At 42.8% G+C, this 16,880-nt stretch overlaps 1 protein-coding gene across 1 annotated transcript in view; it reads left to right on the top strand.

Annotated features, from left to right (window-relative positions):
- Positions 1-525: 525 nt before the first annotated feature.
- CDYL (chromodomain Y like) overlaps positions 526-16,880 on the top strand; it is a 68,657-nt gene continuing 52,302 nt past the window's right edge. Inside the window, exon 1 of the mRNA XM_075826674.1 lies at positions 526-912. Within this exon, the coding sequence (XP_075682789.1) occupies positions 889-912 (24 nt within the window). The 5' untranslated portion in view covers positions 526-888. The remainder of the gene's footprint in view (positions 913-16,880) is intronic.

Genomic DNA, 16,880 nt, shown 5'->3' with positions numbered 1-16,880 from the left:
AAACAATTTTCCAATATGTTGGAATATCGGTATGTGCCATATTGAGCACTTCTGGTCTTCATAAGAACTCAATAAGAACTGTCCAAATATTTATGATTGTTTAAGAAATAACATGACTAATATGTCTAAGCCAAGACACTCCTAGGGTATTTTATTATGAAGCTAGCTGTTACATTTTCCAACTGTTGGATGCCTTTGGAAATATATCCAAGTTGGGAGCTGTCCTACTGCTAGTTCAGGGAAGCAACAGGGTGAGTGGAAGGATCTTGGGTGTGTTTGGTGTCATAGATGAGGTCGCACTTTGTATGTGTTCAGTGCCATGAGCTTGGGTAAGTCTAGGCAGGATGGGCAGTTGTTGGCTTGAGGTGGCAAAGGAGGACTCCCCAACAGTCAAGCCCGCTCCCCAGCAGAGGGAAGGTCGGTGGAAGATACGGGGGGGGGGTGCGAGCTGGAAGGACAATGGGAGGGGGCAGGAGGAGGGGAAAAACAGCGACCTAGCGACTCCGACGAAGAGAGGAAGGAGGGAGGGGTGTAATAATGGAGGTGGGCGGTTCGGTGCTTGGTGCTGAAGGATACACTGAAGAAGAAGAAGATCGCTGAGCTCGGATCGCGCTTTTACACCCGCCCTCCCCCTCCCTATCTGCGCTCGATTGTGGATCCTGTGGAGAGCCGGGGAGCCGCCGGAGCGCTGAGTGTATACACGGACGCATATACACCGCTCGGTGTATCCGTGTGAGTGTGCCCGAGTGAGTGTGTGAGGCGGCTGCGCAGCTCCTGTGCGCACACTACTATCACACTGGCATTTCAGAGGAGGCCGAGCACACACAACTGAGAGAAAGTACTCTACTCAGCCCGGCGGCGGCTCCCAGACCCCCGGCCCCCACCAGCATGGCTTCCGAGGAACTCTATGAGGTACAGTAACCCGGCCGGGGGCGGTTGGCAAGAGGGTGGGGAGACACTGACCCTTCCAGGCAGCTCTTCTTCCCTTTTCTCCTAACTGCCCCCCCCCCTCCTCTCTTGTCCCCACATTCCGGGGAGTGTGTATCCCGGTAGTTGTGTATGTGTTGTGTGTGGAGTTACTCTCGTCCCTGCTTCCTCCCACCGGCAGCTGCACCTTCATCTTCCTCCTCCTCTTCCTCGTACTCTGTGCGGCTATATCAGCAAGCAGTTTGCTGGACAGAAATCATGGGGAGAGCCAAGTGTTGGCCCGGCCTTCCTCCTCCAGTGATGAGGAAGATGAGGGGAGCAGCCTTGGCAGTGACTTTGCTCTGTGTGCCATGCAGGGAGAAGTAACTGCCATGTCTCTGAGAGGGGCAAGGAGTTGGGTGAACACTTTCTAAACTCCTTGCACGCCATATGGGTGTAGGACCCGGCTGCCACCCCGTGTTGTGAGGAACAGTCATCTTTATGAATGTGCTGAGGCAGCAGAAGGCACGTAGCGTGTGCGGGAGGGAGGGCAGACACGTGTGATTAGGGGCAAACTATCGTGAAAGTCGTTACCTGCTAGTGTTGACACTTGTAGTGGGCTCACACTGATCTCTCAATCCCCAACACTCAGGGCTCTACTGTGGCCAAGCAGCCGTTAGACTAGTCCACCATGACATGGGTGGTTTCCAATACTTTCATGTTGGGGAAATGCCCTGCATCAATTGACTTGGGTCATAACTTCACTTGGCAAGCAGATGACCAACAAGTGAAGACTTGTTGGTAAACAAGTGAAGACTTGTTGGTACACAGTATAGGAGCTTTTGGTTTCTTTATGTAGCACTGAGGGATCATGGATGTGATGTGCAGTATCACCGAGGGGCTGAGAAGATGGGAAACTTTATGCACTTAATTGAGCCATTGTTCCAGAGAGGAAATGAGTTTATACCTATCAAGCCTGTTGATTCATTGCATTCATATAGAGCAGGAATGTTTAAAATACTGAAGCTCTTAGTGGCCAATAAGACCACACCAGCAGTCAAGTTGACTATTAAAGCGACCCTCTAGTACCAGGACATAATCCTAAACGTGATCGGGTATATGGAGTTATATTGCCTGGTGCCCACCAGTTGTGCCCCTCCGCCGTGAATCCGCTGCTTTGTGGTCCTCTCCGTGTTGTCCCAACATGGCTGCAGTGCTTCTTAGACTAGGAGTCTGAGACAGTCCCACTGTTTTCGGATTAGCCAGAGCTGCTCACGTGAGCAGTTTTGGCCAATCCGAGAACAGTGGGAGTGTCTTAGACTCAGTCTGGGAAGCGCTGCATCCACTTTGGGACAGCACAGAGGTGACCACAAAGCAGCGGATTCACGGCGGAGGGGCACAACTGGTGGGCACCAGGTAATATAACTCCATATACCCTATCACATTTATAATTTTGTCCTGGGACCAGAGGGTTGCTTTAGTGACCATACAACAACAGTTTTTTTTTTTTTTAAAAAACCTCAGTAGAAATTACCATAACAATATGGTAAATTTGTAGGTGCATTGGCAACACTATACATAATCCAGCCTTGATCTAAAGCAGGGGTGCCCAATATTTACTGGCCCACATTGTCAGATTGTACTTCTCCCAGTCGGCCTGAAGAAAACGTAGAGGTATCTCCATCTGGGACATGTATGTCATATCTACTGTATATGCTATAAATTTAAGATAGATATGGGTCCCACTTTTGTGACTCCCAACTATTTGGAAAACACAGGAACAAGCCAGAGTTTTGCAACTCTTATAAACTACAATGGTCCGAGCAGCCTGCATGTGCGGCCCCCTGTCCACCTCATCTCCTTCACTCTGGAGACTACCAAACGGGGTATCACCGAATATGCTATAAATGTATCAGATGAAAATATCCCTTTAAAAGATCACTGTCGGCTAACTGATGCACTGCGTTATGCCCAGTGCAAGGCCTGAGCGGGCGGTGCATGACAAAGGGATTCAAAGACCACCAAAGAGAGAATACTTTTCATGTAGTGCCCCCTCAGGCCTTAGCTATGTATAACACAGTTTTGCCTGGATTGTTCCTTTTAAGTTGCTTAAAATAGAACCGAATCAGCCATCTGGTCTGTACCTTGATGGTTGAGTGCCGCACAGAACCGCATCTGGGGCTGCAAGTTGTGCACCCTAGACCTAAAGGATCGAAGTGAACTGTGACCTTGGAGGTACCTTTTAAAGTATACTGGGACGTTTCTTAAAGTGGAACTCCATAATCAACTGTAAAACGCTGGCCTTGAGATTTGTTTTGTCCACAGATAACATTAGTAAGGGAAAAAATAGGGATTAGGTTGGATTTCAACATGTCTTCCCTGTTGTTTACCCAGAGAAAACTGTCTATCAGACACCTGGCACCACTTATCTCCTTCTCCCTCCATAGAAACTGCTGTGGAGTCAAGAAAGATAGTAGTAAAAGGCTGAAGCACAGCTGTCTATTTAGCCTGTGGCCACCTTAAAGAGGATCTGTCACTAGTTTATTAATGCCCTATCCCCTAACTAATCTAATAGGCGCTGTTATGCTGATAACTACTATGTAAATTGTGTTCCAAAAAGTTTATTATTTTCAAAGTTATTGACTTTTTTCTAATGTGGCTATACTTGCCAAATGGGAGGTAACTATTCGTTTTCTCTGTGGGCGGTGTAATATTTTCTGTATGATGCTGTCCAATCAGTGTCATACAGTTGTCTTCCCAGCACAGCGTGATCTCAGCTTCAATCGCAAGATCAAGCTGTGTTTTATCACTTCCGGCCGCAGGTCCTTCAACACAGCGACTCAGTACTCCAAGAAGACCTGTTGAAGGAGTTGCTGTGATTATAGACTGGGAGGGCTTCCCCTCAATTGGAGTTTTGCACAGGGATTGTCAGCATTTTATATATACAAAGTATCGGGACATACATTACACCTACCGGAGCTTTTATGACATCCCATTCTAAATCCATAGGCATTAATATGGAGTTGGTCCCGCCTTTGCAGCTAAAAGAGTTTCCACACTTCTGGGAAGGTTTTCTGCAAGATTTTGGAGTGTCTGTGGGAATTTGTGCCAATTTATCCAGAAGAACATTTGTAAGCTCAGCATGATGGACAAGAGGCTCTGGCTCGCAATCCCTGTTCTAGTTAATCTCATAGGTGTTCGATGGGGATGAGTTCTGTGCAGACAAGTCAAGTTCTTCGACCCCAAACTCACCCAACTATGCCTTTTTATGAACCTTGTTTTGTGCACTGTGGCACAGTCATACTGGAACAGAAAAGGGCCTTCCCAAAACTGTTCCCACAAACTTGGAAGCATACTATTGTCCAAAATGTCTTAGTATGCTGAAGCAATAATATTTCCCTTCACTGGAACTAAGGGTCCTAGGCCAACCCCTGAAAAACAATCCGTCCTCCACCAAACTTTACAGTGGGCACAATGCAGTCAGGCAGGTTATGTTCTCCTAGAATTCGCCAATCCCAGACTCTTCTATCAGACTGCCAGATAGAGAAGCGTGATTTGTCACTCCACAGAACATGTTTCCAGTTCTCCAGAGTCCAGTGGCGGCATGCTTTACACCACTCCATCCGATGATTGGCATTGTGCTTGATGATGTAAGGCTTGTCTGCAGCCTCTCGGCCATGGAAACCCATGCCATGAAGCTCCCAGCACATGGTTTTTGTGCTGATGTTAATGGCAGAGGAGGTATGGAACTCTACAGTTATTGAGTCAATAAAAGCTGGTGACCTTTATTGCACTATGCGTATCAGCACTCTGCGACCCTACTGTGTAACTTTGCATGGTCTGCCAATTTGTAGCTGTGGTTTCTAAATGCCTCCACTTTGCAATAATACCACTCACAGTTGATCTTGGAATTTCTAGGCGCGAAGAAATTTCACAAACTGACTTGTTGCAACGGTGGTATTATTTTACAGTACCACGCTTGGATTCCATAAGCTTTATGTCCATATAGTGAATATCTTCACAACTGATGATGTTAAGTACTTCTTTAGGGTGAAAAACATAGACGCGCTTTTAAAAGCGGTCTGAAGTACGATGAACATCAGAGATATCAAGCAGCCAAGATCAGTCCAAGATGCCATTTTTGGATGGTTAAGACCTAGGAAGAAAAGAGTCTTCCCTATCCAAGATAACGTCTAAAAAAGTAATCCTGGAAGAATGAAAGCATCCTGAAATAAAGCTTGTAATTCCTAGAGACATCAAGAATAGGCTGCCCTTTCATGAAGAAGAAATCCCAAGCGTGGGCCGAAACTCCAAAGATTTATGTTCAAGTTGCGAAGGTAGTAAAGAAAACCGTGTTACCCATTGAAGACTAATCGCAACTTAGAGACCCCATGGGCAGAAAAACCTGAGGGTCTCCTTAAGAGATTATGGGATGCCATGTGCTCCGAGGGTATTCCCAAGTCTGACAAGTGCTCCTTGGCCCTTTTAAAACCCAATGTCGCTGCTACCAGTGTGGCTGTCTTCTTTATCTGGTTAAATCAGTAAGGGGTCCACCTAAGAGGAAAAACATCTAGGGAACAGATCCTATCTTCCATTCCCCTCCTCAAGTGGGCTGCTGGATTCTTGGCCGACGTCCTCAGCTGAATTGGTCCGCATAGCTACTAGAGCAGCGGTCTTGCCAAATTCTGCCAAGAGAGCACTGTGGCTCAAATACTGGCAAGGGGACACTATTTCTAAAACGAAGTTGTGTGGAATACGTTTTGAATGCCAGCTTGTATTCGGTCCTCGCCTGGACAAGATCCTAGAAAAGGCCTCAGACCAGAAGGGTTTCCAGAGGAAACCATCTTTAAAAAGAGAAGGAATATTTGTCGTCCCCCCACCCATCTGCAAAAACCCAAGACTTCAAAGGGAAGGGTACATTTTGCATATGGAGTAACCCCAAAGGGGGAAGCAGAAAAGATTTTCTTCTTAATCCCAATCAATCCTGAAATAAGCAATGATGCCAGACAGGTGGGAGGAAGGTTGTCAACATTTTCAGACTGGTAGACCGCGATAACATCAAATCCCTGGGTTCTAAGAACCAATTCCAAATGCTACGTTATTGAATTTGCCTCTCCTACACACAGATTTGTCATCACATCTCAGCAATCAGAAACTCTTCAACAAATACTAAGGGAAGGAATCCTTATTCGATCTAGGTGTCCTCATTCCTGACCCACCACAAGAAAGAGGACTGGGCCATTACTCCCGGCTATTTCTCATAAAAAAGCCAAATGGCTCCTCCAGGACTATAATACATTTTAAGTTTCTAAACACTTATATTTCTTACCGAAGGTTCAAGATGGTGAACATCAAGTCACCAATCCCTCGGATCAAGAGTGAGGCAGTTATGACGACCTTATATTTATAATATAACTATTATCTCTTGATACATCCCGCTTCTTGGAGATTCCTGAGGTTTGTGGTAATGATAGGGTCTGTGCAACTACACTACCAGATAATAGCCTTGCCTTTCGGTATAACCTCTGCACCAAGAATATTCACAAAGATGGTCGCGGAAGTGGTTGCCTTTCTCAGACTCAAAGGTTTTACAATTATTTCTTCTCTAGACGTCTTTCTTGTAGTAGATTCTGCTCAAATTATTCAGTGTCCTCTTCCGACGTCCTGCACCCTGCTACAGCATCTGGGTTGGATCCCAAAACTAGAAAAATATGACTTTCCTTCTCAAATTTTTCCTGGGAACATTATTGGATGCAGAGAAACAGCAAAATAAATCAATTCAAACAAGAGTTTCGGTTGCTGCTCCCTAAGAAAAACCATGTCCATCTAGGGCCTCATGACATCTTGTAAATCTGCAGTGGCTTGGAGCAAATTTATTCAAGTTCCCTTCAAAAATTGATAATTAGATCCTGGAACAGATGCCTGATGTCTTTGGACAGAAAGATAAAACCGACCGAGGTAGTAAAGGCCTCCCTATCTTGGTTACAAGACAAGAACCTCAGCAGAGGAGTAGTCTGGCATCTGGACCCCAAGATAATCTTCACCGCCGATTAGCAACTAATTTTTCAAGGGAACATGGCCTCAGTATGTCCACTACCAGTCTTACAACTTCATGGAATTGAGAGTGGTCTGGGAAGCCCTGAGAGTTGAAAGTCGCAAGGTCCAGAGCCATCACGTTTGTCTGTACTTGGACAATTTCACCACAGTGGCGTCCATCAGACATCAGGAGGGTACCAGACCAGAGACTCTGCAGAACCTAACATCCATGATCCTCAGTTGGGCAAAGAAGAACCCCGTTATAGCAGTTCACCTGAAGGGAGTAGAGCATCAAGTAGCAGACTTTCTGAGCTACTTTGAGCAACGTTTGCATCCTTCTATTAAGAACTTGTGTCCTCCCTCGGACTTATGGAAAAACTCACCTTTAAAACTGTATTTTTGGTAGCCATAACCTTAGCCTGGAGAGTAGACGAAATGCAAGCTTTCTCTACTAGCCCTGTATGTCTATCTCAGAAGATAGGGTCACCCTCACGATAAATCCATCTATCCTAACGAAGGTAGTTAATGACTTACCGATCTCCGGATATAATTTAACCTTAATTTTGTAACAATTCTCAAAAGGTTTGTGAAGCTAAATTCCATACTTCCTGGATGTCTAGAAGTTGCCCTCTAAAATACTTGCAGGCTACGGTTTTCTTGAGACCAGATCAAAACCTTTCTTTTAAAGTTTCAGGGTCTAAACAAAGGAAAGAGATCCTCCAAAAATGGAATTTCTGTATGGTTAAAGCAAGCTATTGGCAAAACCCATTAAGCACTTTGAAAGCCCATTCCAGAAGGTCTTCGAGCACATTCTACCCATGCTATGGCAGTGTCCTGGGCTGACAAATTGTTTACCTTCATTGAACAGATATGTTTGGCCGCCACAAGCACTACAGGCTTAACGTTTTAGCTTTCAAGGATTTAGCTTTTGGGAGAAAACTGTATCAGGCTGTTGTCCTTCCCCATCCTAAATATCTGATTTGATATTTCTCTGTGGTGCTGACAAGGAAATAATGTATATACTTGCCATTAGTTTGGTACTTACAAACTTTTCATAACTCTCCCCTTACGTATTCCTCCCATTGTTGTGATTTTTAATTAAAATGTTTTCTGGACATATATGTTCCTTTCTGCACAGTAATTTGGAATCACTGAGGATGGTAAGGGGAAGGTGTCCTTTTTACCTCTTTGTGTTTCTTGTTCCTAAATATCGAGGGGCAATCTCTGTGGTGCTGTTGAAACTGGAATAAAAACTGCTTCCTTCATTGTTTTTTGGTTTTGTTGTTACGGCGTACACAATGCGGTTAAAACATCATATTAACTTTATTCTGCAGGTCAATTGAATTCCGGCGATATAAAATTGACTTTTTTTTTAATGATTTAATACTTTACAAAAAACCAAAACCTCTTGTTAAAAAATAATTATTTTGTGTCACCATGTTAAGAGACATAACTTTAAGCTGTAGTTTTTTTATTGGTACCATTTTCAGATGCATATGATTTATTTTTTATTTTTTTTATTCCATTTCTTTGGGGAAGCGACATGACCAAAAAACAGCAATTCTGGCATTGTGAATTTTTTACCGAAGACGTTCAGCCGGCGGGTTAAATAACATGATATTTTAATAGTTTGGACTTTTACGGACACAGGTATATAAATTCTGTTTGAATCTTTCACCAGCCCGTACATGTGCAGCTGAGTGCACCATGTAATAGGCAGGGCTGCACAAACCTTGTCTCACTTTAATTTTTTTCCTATCCTCCTCCGTTATTTAGATATCGATGCCGTTATATTTGACATTGTAATTTTTTACTTTCACCAGCAGAAATATGGCAGACCTGGGGGTCCATGGACAATCCTCAGCACCCCTCCATTGTGTCCAGGTTGGCCAACAAAGAGACTAATGGGGTCCCCCTCTTTCTAACGGCTTAGATGCCGCAGCCGATAACTACAGTGTGATTTGTTTTAAAAAAAACTTTTATTATTTGCAAAGTTATGGGCATTTTTCTAAATATGATAATTTGGCTATAATAGCCAAATAGGAGGTGACTCTTTCTTTTCACTCTGGGCGGTGTAATGTTTTCTGTATGACGCTGTCCAATCCGCATACAGCTTCTCCCCCTTCCCTGCCCAGCAACACAACCTGATCTTCTAGTACACCGCTTCCATTCCCGACTGGGTTTTCAACTGGCGATCTCTCCGGTTGTGTCACAGCTAGAACTGTGATCCTGGCGTCATATATGAAAGGGGAGATTCTAATCTTTCATGACATCTGTTCCAGGTTGTTCACAGCCCGATATATGGCAGTTTGAAATGATCCCCCTTCCCTCCAGCCTCGGTCTCTCACACTGTGTAAAGCAGCTTCATGCTGATAGGACAGCGTCAGTCTGTGAGGTAGCTCCACCTCAGGAGAATCGCTGGTGTTACCTCCCAGTTGTCTAATAAAGGCTTATTTACATGTTTAGAAAAAACTTTTAAAATAATAATCGTTTTGGGACACAATTTTTGCTAGCATTATCAGTATGACAGCGCCTATTAGGTTAGCTAGGAGATTGGGCATTACTAAACTAGTGACAGAGCCTCTTTAAATGTACTGGATTGGAGTTAAATGGGTTGTCCAAGCACGGACAACTGATGACCTATCTACAGGATAGGTCATCAGTATATGATCAAGTGAATAGGAGCAGAGTTGCTGTTCTGCGGCACGGCCGCTATGCGTTGTACGGAGCCATCTGCTTCTGGATCCGAATACTTCATACCCTGCATAACATCCAGAGCAGCTGATTGGTGCGTGGTCCGGTTGTCAGACCCCCCACCAATCATATACTAATGACCTATCCTGTGGATAGATCATCAGTTGTCTGTGTCTGGACAACCCCTTTAAGTGTCAGCTTCAACATACAGCCGACGTCTGCTCAACCCGTGCTCAGATCTTGGCTCCCATATCCAAGTCAAATGTCCTTCTCTGTCAAGTAAAATGTTACTTTTCTTGTTCCCTAGACTTTTTAGTATATATACTTTTAGAAGAACTTTAGTCAAGGTTCAGTTTTACATTCAAACCCTTTATTTTTGGACATATTACAGAGTACATGGACCGACGACCTTACTCAGACGAGTGTCAGTGTGGTTTGTGTCCAGTTTCCTCGTCCATGTTTCTACTCTGCAAGCACTTTGTGGTTTCACTTTTCTTTTTTTCTCTGAATTTCTTTGCCAACTGATGCGTGATAAAACAGACCGCACATGGATGTTGTTGTTATGCTGTCCGTATTTCTCACACACCCATAAACTTTAATGGGCAAGTTTGGTCTGTAAAAACGTACTAGAATAGACCATGTAGTGAGTTACTCAAAAAGGACACACTCTCTGGATGTGTGAATAGCGCCATTTAAATTGCATGGATCAGTATGCTGTCCGTTGTTAAAACGGACATCGTACACTCTTCTGTGATTAAGGCCTACGTTTCATTTGGGTTGTCATAGTTTTTTTGCACTTCTGATCATTTTTTTTCAGTGAAACGTGCACTCCCCTTCCCTTCCTTTTGTATGATCAGTGTGGCACATACTAAATCTTTCTCTTCAACACTAAGGCAGCCCTTCTATTCCTCTCTCGTCTTATCACTTTAGGCTATAATGTCTCCTAAGTCTTACTTTTCTCCCTGCTGCTGAAATGGTTCTTCTCAGTCACTGCAGCATGCTGTATGACATCAGAGATGATGCAGCTACAGGATCAATCACTAAAATTAAAAGCCTGTGTGCTGAGGAGTTTAACCCCTTAATGACCAGCCTATTTTAGACCTTAATGACAAGCCATTTTTTTAAAGTTTTTCCATTGTCTCATTCAAAGAGCTATACACTTTTTTTATTTTTGCGTCGACATAGCTGTATAAGGTCTTTTTTTTTGCGGGACAAGTTGTAATTTTTAATAGCACCATTTTGAGGTACATATTATTTATTGATTAACTTTTATTAACTTTTTTTTTTGGGGGGGGGGAATAGAAAAAAAACAGCAATTTCGCCACACTTTTTTGTATCCTAAATTTATGCCGTTTACCGCGTGGTATAAATAGCACAATACCTTTATTCAGTGGGTTGTTGCGATTGCAATGATACCAAATTTGCATAGTATTTTTATGTTTTACTACTTTTACACAGTGAGAACACTTTTTTTTTTCAAAATTATTTGTTTTTGTGTCTCCATATTTGAAGAGCCGTAACGTTTTTATTTTTTCGCCGATGCAATTGTAGGAGGGCTTTTTTTTTGCGGGACGACTTGTAGTTTTTATCGGTACCATTGTGGAGTAGATGCGACTTTTTGATCACTTCACATTTTTTTAAAGGCTGGATTCAAAGAAAACAGCAATTTTTGCATGTTTTTTTATTTTATTTTTTACGACGTTCACTGTGCGGGTTAAATGATGTAATAAGTTTATAGTTGTTGTTACGGACGCGGCGATACCAAATTTGTGTAACTTTTTTACTTTATTTTGTTTGTTAATAATAAAGCAGTTTGTAAGGGGGAAAAGTGGGTTTTTCATATTTTTTTTCCACTTCTGAAACTTTTTTTTACATTTTTTTTACTAGTCCCACTAGGGGACTTCACTATGCGATTATCCGATCGCATTTATAATACACTGCAATACTTCTGTATTGCAGTGTATTATGCTTGTCAGTATAAAACGGACAGGCATCTGCTAGGTCATGCCTCCGGCATGATCTAGCAGGCATTCATTACAGGCAGACCTGGGGGCCTTTATTAGGCTGCCATCGGAGACACAGACACTCGGCGATCTTATCGCCGGGTGTCCGTGGGATGAGAGGGAGCTCCCTCCCTCTCTCCAAAACCACTCAGATGCGGTGCACGCTATTGAGCACTGCATCTGAAGGGTTAAACGGGTCAGATCGATACTAATATCGATCTCACATGTTCGACCAGGGACGCCCCCAGCCCTCAACTACCTCTGGCAGCTGAGAGCAGGGAGATTTGACAGCTCCCTGTTCTGTTTACTTATTCCGATGCAGCGACGTAAAAAGTATTTTGCATCGGAATAAGGCCCGTTAGTGACCGACGTAGAAACACTATGGGGCGGTCACTAACGGGTTAAGGGTATGTTCACATGCAGTGACCAAAAACGTCTATAAAATGCAGAGCTGTTTTCAGGCGAAAACAGCTCCTGATTTTCAGACGTTTTGTAGCAACTCACGTTTTTCGCGGCGTATTTTACGAACGTTATTGGAGCTGTTTTTCAATGGGTTAAATGAAAAACGGCTCCAAAAACGGCCCAAGAAGTGACATGCACTTTTTCGCTGGCGTCTTTTTACGCGCCGTATTAGGACAGCGACCCGTAAAATTAAGCCTCGTGGGAACAGAACACTGTAAAACCCATTGAAAGCAATGGGCAGATGTTTGTAGGCGTAATGGAGCCATTTTTTCAGGCGTAATTTGAGGGGAAAAACGCCCAAATTACTTCTGAAAACACTGCGTGTGAACATACTCTAAGGGTTGCTTCTACTGAACCTGACTACCAAAGAGACGGTTTGTAGTCTGAATTTACCAGTTAACTACAGAAATCCATTACCCTGTACCCAGGGCTGAAATAGGACTAGGGAGGCAAAATAGGTAATTAAGATATATTATAAAGTGGTATAGTTTTATATTTTATAAGGACACTAGGCAGAATACTATGGGGGAAATTTATTAACTTTTCTACGCCATACATTACCTTTAGAATAGCATTCAGGGGAGCAGGGAGAGAGGCTAAAGATAAACCGGCAATTAGCTTGTCGGTCTCACGGCTGAGCCCTGAATGGCTTCTAGCAGCTTGTATTGTATGGTAAGGCATAATCTCCAGTAGACAAACGGTGGAAAACTTTTAAATGAAAGACAATTGTCAATATGTTTTATTAAATACATACAAAGCAATAATAATTAAAAAAAAGTCTTCAATGGTTTCCAGAGCCTTTAACTTCTGACCTTTCTCTAGGAGGGGTGAAACTTTAGGCCAGTATCACACATGCATTTTTTAGCCAAGGACAAATGTGGATCCAAAAGCAGGAGGAGGGTATAAAGAAAAAAAATTATGCATATTTTTTTTTTTGTATACACTCCTGTGTTTGGCTAAAAAAAACTGCGGCAACAACTGTAACCCTGATTTAAAGGGAATGTGTTGCCAGAAAAACATGTTTTTTTTTTTTTAATTAAACATTTAGTGTGTAGGTGATTAAACATTGTTCAAATTTTTTTTATTTTTTTCACGAGTCAGGAAATATTATAAATTAGATTCTAATTTATAATATTTCCCATTGCTGGTCACTAGATGGAGCTATTCCCAAAATTGCAGCATTGCAAAATTGGGTAAAAAGCCCTCGCTCTAGTGAGCTCTCAGCATCCCCCCCTCCTTTATCCTTGCTAGTGCCGGGATAAACGAGGGGTTTGAACGGTCTAACCTCCTACACTGTGTGTCGCCATTTTTTGAGCTAACACACAGTGTAGTAGGTTTACATACAGTAGTAAACGTACACAAACACGAACATACATTGAAATCTCTTACCTGCTCCTGCCGCCGCGGCTCCCTCCGGCCCGTCCGCTCCGTCTGCTGCCGCTGGTCCAAGTGCACAAGTCCGGAAGCCGCGACCGGAAGTAGTAATCTTACTGTACGGCCGCGACTTCCAGTCCACAGGAAAATGGCGCCGGACGGCGCCAATTTCAAATTGGACTGTGTGGGAGCGGCGCGAATGCGCAGTTCCCACACAGACGGCGTACACAGAAGTGGATGGGACGGGGCCCGTTCGCAGTCCCTATGGGACTGTGGCTGCCGTATTCCATGTCTGTATGTGTCGTTAATCGACACATACAGAAATGGAACAAAAAATGGCAGCCCCCATAGGGAAGAAAGTGTAAAAATAAGAAACGGTAAAACACAAACACACAAATAAATATAAACGTTTTTAATAAAGCACTAACATCTTTAACATGAAAAAAAAAATTGTGATGACACTGTTCCTTTAAGGAATGTTATTTTCTGATGATACATCCTCTTTAACATCTGCTCCCAACATAAAAAATAATTAAAATACGTTGTTTACAATGATTAAGCCATGTTCTACAATCATAACTAAATCTTCAGCAAAACTGTATGTTTTGGAAAGTTTAATTATTTTTTTTTATATGGTTCTCGGGTCAGTTTTGGCATTTGATTTGGGTTTTGCTTTACTATCTACTCAATACTTGCGCAATAAAATGGTTACTGGCCGAGTGTTCAAAATTTAAAGCAATAAACTTTTATCTATTAAACTATATAGAAGCCGAGTTTTTAATTCTGTGTTTAGTTTATAAGTATGCAAGCATATTTAACATTCCTTTTTTACAATTCCTAAATTATACCTTAGAGGAATGGCAGTGATCAAAGAAACCTTTGACCGCTTTGTTTAACCCCTAGTACGTGTAATCAAAGCTAATCGCAGCATACAAGGGCAAAGCCAAAAAGGGGGGTCTTATCACATCACAGGGCATTCCTTAGGAAACCTAGAGCTTTCTGCCCATGTTGCCTGTTATACCTTTGTATGACCAAAGAACTCCCTGTTTTTTTTTCGGGTTCTTCAGACCGAAATTGGCCAGGACCACAAAGGGTTAATAGCCTTTGTGGACTGAAAGTGTATATCCTAATTGTAATTAGGTTGGTGGTAATGTGAACTGTATATGGTGTTTGTAAAAACATAATGAAAATAGATTTGAAATCTGTCATTGTTGAAAACCACATAAAAAGAAAAAATGGCCAAGTTGAATAGAAGATGCCACTATTAGTGCCAACTTATATCAGCTGAAAGATTGGTTCACGCTTAAAGTGTAGCTAATTGTTTGACAAACTTCTCACATGTCCTAGGACTGAGACCCCCACCAATCGCTAGAACAAAGCAGCTGAACCGCTCATGAGTGCTCAGCCGCTTCGTGTCTGTTCGGCTTTTTCCGGAAATAAATGTATCGGTGTACAGATTCAATAGAAAGTCTATGAGCCCGTACTCCAATACATCGGCTTTTCGTAAAAAGCCGAACAGACAGGAAGCGGCTGAGCGCTCACACGAGCGCTTCAGTTGCTTCGTTCTAGCGATTGGTGGGGGTCTCAGTGCTCGGACCCCCACCAATCCAAACTTCTGACATGTCACTTTGAAATGTCAGAAGTTTGTCAAGAGTTTAGCTACACTTTAAGTTTCCTCTTGACAATATGTATAAGAGACTATCAATATTATACTACCTACAAAAAGAACGGAGTCATACGTTACTCAGTATACAGTGGATATAAAAAAATCTACGCACCCTTTTTAAAATGCCAGGGTTTTGTCATGTTACAAAATCAGTCCAAGATGAATAATTTCAGAACTTTTTCCACCTTTTAATGTCGCCTACAATCTGTACAATTGTATTGAAAAACATGCTGAAATATTTTAGGGTGGAAAAATAAAGAACAAAAATAATGTGTTTGCATAAATATGCACACCCTTAAACTAATCATTAGTTGAATTATCCTTTGACTTTTTATGACAGCATTCAGTCTTTTTGGGTAGAAGTCTATCAGCATGGCACATCTTGACTTGACCATTGTTGCCGACTCTTCCATGCAAAAGCGCTCCAAATCTGTCAGATTGCGAGGGCATCTCCGGTGTACAGCCCTCTTCAGGTCACCCCACAGATTTTCAATGGGATTCACGTCTGGTCTCTGGCTGGGCCATTCCAAAACTCTGATGATCTTCTTGTGAAGCCATTCTTTTGTTGATTTGGAGGTATGCTTTGGGTTGTTGTCTTGCTGAAATGTGAAATTCCTCCTTACCTTCCGCTTCTTAGCAGAGGCCTGTAGGTTTTGTGCCAATATTGACTGATATTTGTAACTGTTCATAATTCCTTCCACCTTGACTAAAGCCCCAGTTCCATCTGCAGAAAAACAGCCCCAAAGCATAATGCTGCCTCCACCATGCTTCACTTTGGGTATGGTTGTTCTTTTGGTGATGTGCAGTGTTGGCTTTGCGCCAAACATACCTTTAGGAATTATGGCCAAAAAGTTAAACCTTGGTTTCATCAGACCATAACACATTTTTCTTTGTTAGAAAAGGCTTCCGTCTTGCCACCCTACCCAACAGCCCAGATATATGAAGAATATGGGAGATTGTTGTCACATGCACTACACAACCAGTACCTGCCAGAAAGTCTTCAGCTCCTTTAATCTTGCTGTAGGCCTCTTGGTAGCCTCCTGGACCAATTTTAGTCTTGTCTTTTCATCAAGTTTTGAGGGACGTCCAGTTCTCGGTAATGTCACTGTTGTGCTAAATGTAATCCACTTCTTGATGACGGTCTTCACTGTGTTCCATGGTATATCTAGTTCCTTGGAAATTCTTTGGTACCCTTCTCCTGACAGATGCCTTTCAACAATCAGATCCCTTTAAAGTGTTGTAAGCTCTTTACGGACCATGGCTTTTGCTGTCACATGCAACAAAGAAAATGTCAGGAAGATCGATCCTAATAGAACAGCTGAACTTTATAAGGGGTTACTCAGAATCACTTTGAATAATGGCAGCTGTGTACTGACTACTATTTAACATGAGTTTAAAGAGGCTCTGTCACCACATTATAAGTGGCCTAGCTTCTACATAATGTGATTGGCGTGTAATGTAGATCACAGCAGTGTTTTTTATTTAGAAAAACTATCTATTTTCACCAAGTTATGACCTATTTTTAGCTTTATGCTAATGACTTTCTTAATGGACAACTGGGCGTGTTTTTACTTTTGACCAAGTGGGCGTTGTGGAGAGAAGTGTATGACGCTGACCAATTAGGCGGGATTCACACGACCGGGTCGTTCCCGAGCCCGAGTGTCGGCCGGTAAAATCGGCCATTTTGCCCGGCCGGTTTGCATAAAGTTATGCATCCGTGCCGGGCCGGGCAGATCCGG

This window comes from Rhinoderma darwinii, chromosome 5 (genome assembly GCF_050947455.1).
Source record: "Rhinoderma darwinii isolate aRhiDar2 chromosome 5, aRhiDar2.hap1, whole genome shotgun sequence".
Lineage (NCBI taxonomy): Eukaryota > Metazoa > Chordata > Amphibia > Anura > Rhinodermatidae > Rhinoderma > Rhinoderma darwinii.
This window is presented reverse-complemented; position numbering and strand designations above follow the sequence as displayed.